Source organism: Papaver somniferum, chromosome 1 (genome assembly GCF_003573695.1).
Source record: "Papaver somniferum cultivar HN1 chromosome 1, ASM357369v1, whole genome shotgun sequence".
Lineage (NCBI taxonomy): Eukaryota > Viridiplantae > Streptophyta > Magnoliopsida > Ranunculales > Papaveraceae > Papaver > Papaver somniferum.
In genome coordinates, this window is record NC_039358.1 from 45,851,941 (window position 1) to 45,863,782 (window position 11,842).

General features: G+C 34.4%; 1 protein-coding gene across 1 annotated transcript; it reads right to left on the reverse strand.

The window, feature by feature from the left end:
• Nucleotides 1–2,115: 2,115 nt before the first annotated feature.
• LOC113300150 lies at nt 2,116–3,389 on the reverse strand. The gene is made up of 2 exons (XM_026549368.1): nt 2,776–3,389; nt 2,116–2,479 (listed from the first exon to the last, which is right to left on the reverse strand). Exons 1-2 carry the CDS (start codon nt 3,387–3,389, stop codon nt 2,116–2,118), a joined length of 978 nt encoding a protein of 325 aa, XP_026405153.1.
• Between the last annotated feature and the right edge of the window lie 8,453 nt (nt 3,390–11,842).

The window sequence follows — 11,842 nt, forward strand, 5'->3', positions numbered from 1 at the left end:
GTTTTATTGGTTGCTTCTTAAGCTCAATTTTTTTGAAAACCATGTAGTCATAACTACAATCCCACATGAAGTTCTTTATTCTCAATGCACAGTCTTCAACATACTGTTTTATTTTCATCTTGATACTACCCAAATTCACTTTTTTTATCTTCAAAACATATCTTGTTCCTTAAAAACCAAATTTCCATCATTGTTATGGAAGCAGCCAGGATCCATACTTCTTTTACTGCACCACTTTTATGCTTTGCAAACTTCATTACATCTTCATAAGATTTAGGATTGCAAAATAAAAAAAACTCCACCCAGCCATTCCCAGATAAGCTGACTAAAATTGCACTTCCACAAAATATGCTCAGTACTGTCAGTATCTTTTCCACAGATGTAGCACTTTGAAGCTAAGTTGAAACCTTTTCCTTGCATTTTCTCATCAGTTGCGCAGATCCCTTGAACTATTTTCCATATGTTACTAGCAGTAGTAGGATGTAGTACTGGATTCCCAACATAACTAGCCTAATCCACCTTATTGAATTTTTTTTCCTTATCAGTTCAGCAGCTGAAGATACAGTAACTCACCAGACATTGTACCATCCCAAATTCTTCTATCCTCTTGACCTGATATAACTGGTAATTCCTCTACCTGTATATAATTTAAAAATCTCAGAGGGATCAACCATTCACCAATCACAATCAAGTCTGCTACCTTCATATTTTCATTTTGCATCATATAATCATCTTCAGCAAATAATTCTTTTAGAGGCTTATCTTTGATCCAAGTATCATGCCACACAGAAATATGTGTACCAGAGCCTGTAATCCATCTTGTGTGTTGCTTTACATCTTCAATGACCCATTTCAAACCAGGCCATATAGAAGACTTCTTGTAGCCAGTAATCCATTCTCCTTTTAAATTAGTGAACTTTGCTCTCATAAATCTTACCCACTCTGCTTCAGAATTTTGAATTTTTCGCACTAATTTCATTAACAATGACTTGTTAACAACTTCAAGTCTTCTTATTTCAAGCCCTCCTTCCTCCATTGGAGAGCATGTTTTTTCTCATTTCAGAATTACACATTTTCTCTCATATGGATCACCTGTCCATAGAAAATTCCTTATCAATTTTTCACATATTTTCACCACACTCGAAGGCCACTTATATACTGACATATTATAAATTGGAATGCTACTTAATATGGATTTCACAAGAGTTATTCTGTCCAGAAAAGAAAGCATTTTTCCAATCCAACTTGCCAATCTGTTTTGTAACATTTTTACCACACCCCAAACTGTACTTGATTTCACACACCCTGGTTTTAAAACAACTCCAAGATACTTGTCAGGAAAAAGAGACACATTCATTTGAATCTCATTAGCAATTTGTTTCTTCCTTAACTCAGTTACTCCCCCAACAAACAATTTACTTTTTTGCTGATTTATTACCTGACCAGAAGATATTTGATAATCTTGTAACAGCTTCACCACTTTTTGTATATTTCTCTTGTGGCAGTAAAGAACAAAAAAACATCATCTGCAAATAGAATATGAGTTGGATGCACACCTCTGTAGTTGACCATGGGTATAATTTTTCTTTCTTCTACCATTTTAGTCATACTTCTACTCAAAATATCTTCAACAATCATAAACAAAATTGGTGACAATGGATCACCTTGCCTCAATCCTCTGTTAACTTCAAAAAAGCCAACATGCCCACTATTTAGTAGCACAAAAATTCTAGATGATATAAACAGTTGATGGATCCAGTTAACACATCTTTGAGAAAATCCAAATTTCTTCATTACTTCAAAAAGAAAATCCCAGCTCAGTGAGCCATAGGCTTGAGTAATATCCAGTTTTAAGCTTAAATTTCCACCTCTCCTTTTTGTATACAGTTCATTAATCATTTCAGAATCCAAAACAAATTGTTCTTGTATACATCTACCTTTTATGAAGGCTCCTTGTTGCACATAAATAATTTTATCCAACAATCCATACATCCTTGTTGTCATGATCTTTGTATAGATTTTAAAACAGAAATTACTGAGGCCAATGGGCCTGAATTGATTTGGTCTTCTACAACATTTTACCTTTGGAAGAAGGAATAAGAAATTAGAGTTTAATCATCTTGGTATAACACCTTTTCCCCAACAGTATTGGATAGCTTTTATCAAATCCTCACCTATTATCTCCCAAGCAAATCTGTAAAAGAAACCTGGAAAGCCATCTGGCCTAGGAGAACTATCTGCATTGAGTGAAAAGACAACATCCTTGATTTCTTGAGATGAATAGATACCTTCCAACATATTATTATCATCTGATGTAACTACTTCAGGTATAACATCAAAAACTCCATCAACAAAAGCTACATTTTTAAACTTAAACTTCTCTTCAAAATATTGCTCTAGGAAGTGTGCAATTTGGTGTTGATCAGTAATAATTGTGCCATTAGCATCCTCCAGCTCAGTTATAGCATTTGTAGCTTGTCTAATATTAATTTAAGTAGGAAAAAATCTTGTATTCGCAGCTCCATCTTTTAACCACTTCTCTATAGATTTTTGTTGCAGAATAGATTGATGTTGTTGAGTTAATATTTCTTGCTTCCCTCTAGCCACAACTAAATTATTTAATAAAATAGTATCATTTGGACTCTGGTCTGATTTTTTAAAGTTTCATTTAAAACCTCCTCCTCTCCTTTGCTAATTTGACTCTAACATCACCAAAAAACAGTCTAGTCTTTTATCTTACCTTCATAATCTTCAACTTTTGCACAAAAAACAAACATTGGATTACCTCTTACTTCCTCATCCCATATTTCTTTTATCAGACTCTTGAAATCCTCGTGTTCTAACCAGATTTTTAGTACTCTGAATGGAACATTTTTAGGTTTAGGGATATTAACACAAGATCCTAGTAAGGGACTGTGAACTGAAATACTTCTCACTTCAATTTTATAGTTCCATCCAGAATATTTCCCAATCCATTTTAGGTTAAACAATGATCTATCCAAGGTACAAACTATTCTGTTGCTACCAGCTCTATTATTACTCCATGTAAATTGTAAACCAGAACTTGGAGCCCGAATTAGATTACAAACATTCAAAGCTTCATGAAAATCCTGCATTGCTACTCTTAAAGGTGTTCTCCCTCCATTTTTCTCATCCACACTTAAGACTGTATTGAAATCCCCAATTAACAGCCATGGTAAGTCCATACTATTCACTTGCTCCAATTCTAACCATAATTCTTTTCTATCAGCAGCTAGAGAAGCAGCATGTATACCAGAAACTAAAACACCACCCACATTTACTGTTGCCACTTGATTAGTAATTGAAACAACAGTATGTTCAGTAATTAAAGCACTCCAAAACAACCGTATATTACCTTTCTTTATCATTTGTAAAATTGTGTATTAACTTGTGATGCATACCAAGTAGCTTTAAACTCTTACAATCTCTTGAATTCCATTTTATTTTTGGTTCCACCACCCAAACTAAAGTAGGACTAAAATGTTTAACTAAAATTTTTAGTTTTTTTTTGGCTCTAGGTCTCCTTAATCCTCTGACATTAAAGAAGATTGACTTCATTTAGAAGTAGTAGATTGAGAAGACACATGGCTTCTCATTCCTTTTTTCTCTTTCACTAAATTAAGAGCATTTTGTTTTCTTGTAGTAATCAAGCTTATAGGTTTAGGCTTTATAATCTTCTTAACTACTTCTCTTACTCCCAACTCCTTTTCATTTCCACATTAACAGAATTAACAACAGAGGAGCTACTAGATGCAACATCCAATAGTTTGTTCACACTAAGAGGAGGAAAATCATCATTCATCAAATTTTGTAGAATATGAAATTTACCTGAATTTTTAGTTCCAAGATCAGTATTTTGAACAAAAAAATTCTCCATTGGATGAATAATAGCATCAACTATTTCATCATCACAAAAGCTTTCATTCTCTACATCCTTTTTATTTTTATTTTTTTTGGAGTATTGATATCAAAACCAATAGGTTGAGGTGCTGTTCTTTCTTTAGTCTTCCAAACCTTTTTGGGAATAACATAATGAATACCACTGTTATCATCTTCTTGAGTTGATTCCTTTCTCATAACTATATATTCAGTAACCAAATGACCCACTACCTTACAATGAATGCAAAATTTAGGTAACTTAGGGATCTGTACCTCTTGTTCAAAACTTCCATATTTAGAATTAACTACAACTTGATGAGGAACAACTCTTGCTAAATCCACCTCAACTAAGACACTAGCATAGTAACCCACTTCTCTTTTAAGAGTAGTATGATCAACTTTTATTGCTCCTCCAATTGCATCACCCAAGGACATAAGGATTTTCTCTTTCCAATACTCAATACCTAAACCAGGGAAATTAACCCAAACAAAAGTTGTAATAGATTTTTGAGCAGCAGGAGTAAAGTTTGGTTCCCAAAGTCTTAGTTTAAACACTTGATAATTCACCATCCAATACCCATTCCCAATGTATTTCATATCAACTTCATTTTCTAGTTTTATGACGAAAAACCTTTACCAAGAGGAATTAATTGATATTTACCTATAGTTATCCGTTGTTTTCTTAAATCTTCTTCAGCAGTGGCAAATTTCATCTTGACAAAATCCAATCTCCCAATTAAACTAAATTTCCATTCATTAAGACTCTCATCTATATCTTCATCTGGTATATATAACGAATGAATTTTATAAAGATTTTCAGCATCAACAATCATCGTTTGTTGATCTGAAGAAAACCTAAAGTTACTGGCATCTAATCTCGATCCAGAATTCATTCTGTTGAAAGTACAAGTCCAATCGAAGTACTCTTCTTCATTTTCTATGCCAGCATCTTGGGAGTTATAAAGATATAGGAGAAGCACGACAATGTTCCTAAGCAGCCAAGTCCACATTAGTGGTTGCATATGCAATCTTCCCCCAACACTACTGCTAATGGAAGACCTTTTCCAGATTTCTCACCATAAAAGCCCACAATTAAGATTCTAAAGTTGTTCATCAATTATCCGCTTCAATCAAACATTTGGGTTCTGAATCTTTGCATCAACCCTTTTGATTAAAATCCAGACTTGATTATTTTAAAAATAATTGGGTACTCATGAAATTAAATACAATACTTAGTCATTTCTTCACATTAGATTACATGGGAATATCCATCCATATAGTTTTCATATAAGAGCAATCAAAATTAGTAGTGGAAAATCGACAACCCATTGTGCTGATCACTTCTTGTGGAAAGTTAGATTAAAGTAACAGACAGAGGAGTAGGAGGGGATGGTGTGGGTAGGAGGAGAGCATATGGTTTATGAAAAACGCTAACTATGGTTTAGAAAAGTGTTTTGCTGACATCATAAGATGCCAAATGCTCGCTAGAGCAAAATATTTTCCCCCTTTTAGTCCAATTACTATAACTCCTTACGTATCCTACTTTTTAGGGGTATAATTGGAAACCAAACTTTAATATAACATATATATCCATTACGCAAACCACCATAAAGGATTCATAATTCTTTATGTTAGAGCATTTCTCGGTCGAACTCGCATGCGTTTGCTATCTCAAGCATGTTTGTCAATGTTGGTGATCAAAACTACAACTCTTGATTTCTAGCCTATTTGTAGATGTCTCGTACTAGGACATAGATAGTGTAGTTGAGCTTAAATCTCTCGACGTTCATCTCTTGAAGACGAAGAACTATTAAGGGGAGCTTGTGGAACTTCTTAGACAAAAGGTATGTGGAGACTTGAACGTATCTATCACTTGGAAAGTCTATTTCTACTATCTCCTATATTGAGACATAAGTTGTGTTACGATATAGTTTTCTCTATACACATTTGAGATTTCGAGCTGAGTATATCTCGCTTACATATTTCTCGAAATATGTGTTGGCAAGCTTTCGCTTCGACCAAATTCATCTTATATCATGAGAAAATTGCCGAGTAACATCTTACATGGTTTTTGTGATACAATCATTTGATATAGGCTTGGAATATTTCGACAATGATTATTTCAATATCTTGAAAATTGCTTTGATGCTAATAGTGTGTGAAAACGGATATTGTCATTATAGAAGAATGTTTCAATGATTGAAATAAAGAGTTGATGATGTAACCATCTTTGGATATAAGCATATATAGTGTGTTCGCACATTAGTGTATAAGTCCATAAACCGGGAGCCAAGAGTATGCATATGTGTGTATACGAAATTGGTGAAGGAAACAGGTTAGGTAAGCATACCTGTACGCATACTGGAGGAAGTTCTCGAACCGAAAATTTCTGCGGAGTTTGGTTTTGGCAAAACTCTTAACTAGTCACCTTAAGTATGCGTACCCGTACGCATACTGGCGGAAGTTTTTGAACCGAAAATTTCTGCTGAGTTTGGAAACTTAACAAACTCAATACCGGTTGCTTAAGTACGCATACTTAAGCTGGTTACTTTTCCAAATCGGTTAGTTTATGGACTTAAACATTTAAATCATAAGGAATGCAATCTTTGCAAACCGTGGCTATAATGTTCATGATTGATTCAAGTGAATCAAACCGATTTGATTTCAATTGTGTTTTCTAAACAATTGAACAACTCTTAACTAGTTTCATTTGAGTCATTTGAACTAGTTATGGTTAAGATGAATAAGGTTGATATGAGAGTAATCATATGGCTAACCTCGGTTAACTATTTGTGAACCAACATGGTGTACACGTTTAGGTACGGTTACATAAACCTAAATGAGGGTACATTTCATTTGTGTGTAACAAGCTAAGTTCGATCTAACGGTTGAAAGATATTAGCTTGGTTGAATCAGGTTTTTCATCTAACGGTGATTATTGAATGCTTTGTTACCAAGGTAACTTAGATTGCAAACCCTGATTTGAAAACTATATAAAAGAGAACTCTAGAAACTGGGAAAGATAATCTCCACGCCTCCTGTGTGTTACTAGTTGCATAACTAGAGTCGTTCTCCTTTAACCTTAGGTTTCTTCTCGAGACCCTGTAGGTTAACGACTTGAAGACTTCATTGGGATTGTGAAGCCAGACATAACTATTATCTTTGTAGTTGCGTGATCTGATCTTGTTGTTTTTATCGTGTTGATTGCAATTGAAATAATTGGCTCGAGATTTTTTATCTCCGATAGGCAAGATAGAAAAGTGACAAACAAACTTCGTCTCATCGTTTGTGATTCCACAATAACTTGTTTCGATAGTCGATTAAGTTTATTGTGAGGTGATTGAAAATACTAGGCTGTTCTTCGGAAATATATGTTCGGTTTATCAATTGGTTCCTGTTCACCTTGATTTATCAAAAGATAGAACAAAAACTCTTGGGTATTTCCGTGGAAACAGATTTATTCAATCCTATAGACTTTTCTGTGTGAGATAGATTTGTATATCAAGTCTTAGGATTTGGGTTGTATCAACTCTTGTTTGTGGGTGAGATCATCTAAAGGAATCAAGTGCGTAGTATCCTGCTGGGAACAGAGACGTAAGGAGCGCAACTGTACCTTGAATCAGTGTGAGATTGATTAAGGTTCAACTACAGTCCAGTCTGAAGTTAATTGGTAGTAGGCTAGTGTCTTTAGCGGCTTAATACAGTGTGGTATTCAATCTGGACTAGGTCCCGGGGTTTTTCTGCATTTTTGGTTTCCTCGTTAACAAAATTCTGGTGTCTGTGTTATTTCTTTTCCGCATTATACTTTGTTATATAATTGAAATATCACAGGTTGTGCGTTAAGATCAATCAATTAGAATATCCAACCTTTGGTTGTTGATTCAAATTGATTGACACTTGAACATTGGTCTTTGGTACCGTTCAAGTAACTCCTCTTATATTCAATCAGGCTCGCAGATTTCTATTTGCCGATTGCGGATTGAATTAAGAGTTATAGATATTTAACTCTTTGATATACTTTAATCTAGATTGAGTCTGACTGTCTAGTTGATTATATAGAAAGTGTATTGGAGTAAGTCCTCTCAGATTGCCAAACGAATTGTTGGGTGTGGTTGTTAGACCCTCGCATTTTCAATTGGTATCAGAGCAGGCAAACGCGTTAAAGACCTTACAAGTCTGTGTTTGTAGCGATCTGATATGGACATAAGTGCTATCTAAATAAATGCACCACCATATCCAGGGATTCCAGAAGTTGCTTCCATGTCTGATTTAATTAAATCCATTGAAAAACTTCTGTCTAAACCTCCACCAGGTTTAAAATCCCTTGAAGTTCTTTCAGGAATTGAAAAGAAACTTGAAAGCCTATCTTCTGATGTTGATTTATATCTCCAGAAAGAAAAAAAATCTCTGACAGGATAAATCAAGTCATGATGAATAATATTTATGTTGAGGTTGATATTGATTTACTAATCAGTGAGAGAAATGCTCCTCCTCTGCGTAATCCAATTAGTTGTAACAAACTAAACGAATTACTAGAGGAGTTTAAATCTCATTCTTCTGAGTGTATCACCTTAAAGCATGAATCAATTCATTGCTCAACTCCCGATGCTTCCTATCAAGATAGTAGTATTTTCTTCTCTTATGAAGAAGCTAGGACGTCTCTTTTTATCAAAAGAGTTTCCCTTTGCAGTACTAAAAACTATCTGCTGACACTGTTTTTTATAAGTTGGAAATCGAGAAATCAGAAACACAAATCTTTTTGGGTTCTCTTGAAGTTCTTTAATAGACTTATAAAAACAGTTCCTTGGGTGTTTCTCAACACTACAAGATGTAAGAGTTGCTGGAAAGAAACTCTCTCTTAGTGTCATGGTGAGCAAGACATTGTTCACCTCAACACAACTTGATTGTGTTGAAAGTGCATCCTCACCAAGAAATGCCTTGTTATGTATACGGTGAGGGAAGCACAAGAACTGGGGCACACATATTAAGTTTGGTATGATTTTGAATATTTGGTAACACTGTAGAATTCGATCGGATTCTTCTAAAAAGTTATGTCTCTAAACTTGTGCAAGTTTTATGATAATCTATGTACCTTGTGTATCGTTCATGTCTACTTTGTGTTTAAGGTTCTTAAATGTTCCGGTTTGAAAATAGTTATTCGGGATGTTTTGGCCTTCATGGTACACTTTAGGTATGCATACCAGTTTACAAATGCGTTTTTGTAATAAAATGCAGGGAAATTCATTTGCATACCAGTTTGCATACTGAAAATCCGTTTGCATACCCGTATGCATACTTGCCTGTAGACGTCAAAATTCGGTAAACCTGTTTTGGCCGTATCTTCTTCGTCAGAACTCGGAATGACCTTATTCTTTTTTCATTATCTTCCTATTTGAATTCTCTTCAAATTGGAGATGAGAATTCCTGAATTTGGATGAGTTAAGATTGGTATTTGTCCTGTCTCTTGTTTTTGAGTGTCTTACTCTGTTTCGTCGAACTTGTTCCACTTCTATTGGACTTGGGAACTTGGATTCATGGAGTACTACTCTTCTAAGCTTATTTGTAGCTTATACAAGAATGTTGTTGGTGAATCACAAAGAAGGAAGTTCAAGAATGGGTAGTAGTACACATTACTATGGGATTCTTGAATGTTCACAATCATTTTATGTGAACTATGATGCATGGTCGTTAATGACTTTGTATGTTGTTCTTTGTTAATAAAATATTTTTATACGCCTTTGGTAGCTATTCTTGGTATAAATCCGGGCGAAAAAGATTGATTCTACCCTCTAAGGACAAATCATCTTATATGTGCATTACGAGTTTGTCTCAATGTCTAGTAAATCTTCTTATGAGAATTTATTTCTTGTATCTTTAGAAGAATAACTAGGGTTTGGAATAGCCATTATTGTGAGTGCACATAGCTATGTCCAACATTTTCATCTTATTGTTTTTAGATTTATTTATTTAAATTCTAAAGTATTTTTTGGAAGATGATTTTTTGCAATTTTAATCTTTATGATTTTATATATTGCAAATTGTTATGGGGTATGTTGTTTACGTCCGTGAACCTGTGACTATCCCATACTTGTTCAAAATTTATCTCTATTATGTCGATATGAATGTATTGATGGAAGATAGAATGAACTTTTGGCATTACAGAAGTTAAATCCTTTTATGTCATGTTTTGATAAAAAGAAAGGATAAAACTTTCGTGTACAAGGATTAAGTCTATTATATGTCATTGTGGAAATAGTGATGGAAAATAGAATGAACCCTTGTTTATTCCGCAGTATTGGTCAATCTCCGATTCACTTTTTTGTGCATATACTGTGTTGTTCCATAAGGTTCCTTATGTTCAGCACAATCGACTGAGTTGATCATTCTCTTATGATTAACTTAGTTGTTGCTCCATGAGGTTCCCTATGTCGAACGTGATCAACTAAATTAATCATTCTCTTTTGGTTACTTTAGTTGTTGCTCCGTAAGTTCTCTTATGTCGAGCATGACCAATTGAATTGATCATTTTGTGGTTAATTTAGTTGTGTATGTCAATTAAATTAATCGTAAGTTCTCTTGTGATTAATTTGGTTGTACTTATTTTTCGATTGAACTAACTATGGGTTCTCTTGTGGTTATTTCAATTGAATTTTGTGGATACAAATTCATGTTTTCATGTGATTAAGTTGTCTAAAGAAATCCTTCTTTTCTTGTGAAAGTAAGGTCGCCTGTGTTGTTCCTTCGGGGATGACATTTTATGGGGGGAGAGTTCTTTTGAACTTGTGCTTAATTTCCAAATCTTTGTGGGGAGTGCAGATGTGGAATTTTTAGGGGTTATCTTGTATCTTTATTAACTCCTTGATGAATGCATTTAGCTTCGACTTTACGATTGCATCTAAATTTGTTGGTATGTTAATACACATTTTGGTCATGATGTATCTCCGTGGAAATTTCAATAGGATCCCACTAATTTCCGTACCTTTGCCAATTGTTTTGACAAAAAGGGGGAGAATTAATGTGTAGTTCACACTATAAATACATATGGTTTACGGATCATTATGTAAGGGGGAGTGGTTTTCATGTTGAGATATGTATTGACTAAGGGGGAGTGATGAATATTACCATAGTGTCATTGTCAAAGTTGTGATACAATTGAACTTTGATGCTGTGTAATAATACTATGACACTATAAACCAATGATTGAGAGCATTTTGTTTTCTCATTGTTATAGCTACGAATCTTCAACAACTCTGATTCTGAACTTACAACCTTTAGGATCATGGAGTACTTGGAAGTGACGAAGATTTCGAGTCGTGTTGAAGATGCCAAGGAGATCAAGCATGTGGATAAGAAGATACTTTTTTTTTTATCTTATTTGTAATCCATATGTATTGATAGTTATGTCACTAAAATTGACAAATAGGGAGATTGTTAGAGCATTGCTCGGTCGAACTCGCATGCGTTGATATCTCAAGCATGTTTGTCAATGTTAGTGATCAAAAGTATAAGTATTGATTTCTATCCTATTTGTAGATGTCTCGGACTAGGACATAGATAGTGTAGTTGAGCTTAAATCTCTCGACGTTCATCTCTTGAAGACGAAGAACTATTAAGGGGAGCTTGTGGAACTTCTTAGACAAAAGGTATGTGGAGACTTGAACGTATCTATCACTTGGAAAGTCTATTTCTACTATCTCCTATATTGAGACATAAGTTGTGTTACGATATAGTTTTCTCTATACACATTTGAGATTTCGAGCTGAGTATATCTCGCTTACATATTTCTCGAAATATGTGTTGGCAAGCTTTCGCTTCGACCAAATTCATCTTATATCATGAGAAAATTGCCGAGTAACATCTTACATGGTTTTTGTGATACAATCATTTGATATAGGCTTGGAATATTTCGACAATGATTATTTCAATATCTTGAAAATTGCTT

What these genes read in the sequence shown, in the direction of transcription:
- LOC113300150 (XM_026549368.1), bottom strand. Translation starts at nt 3,389, where the DNA reads ATGATAAAGAAAGGTAATATACGGTTGTTTTGGAGTGCTTTAATTACT. An exon ending in GAAGTAAGAGGTAATCCAAT is followed by an intron (nt 2,480 to 2,775) that starts GTTTGTTTTTTG and finishes AATTAATATTAG; the next exon opens with ACAAGCTACAAATGCTATAA.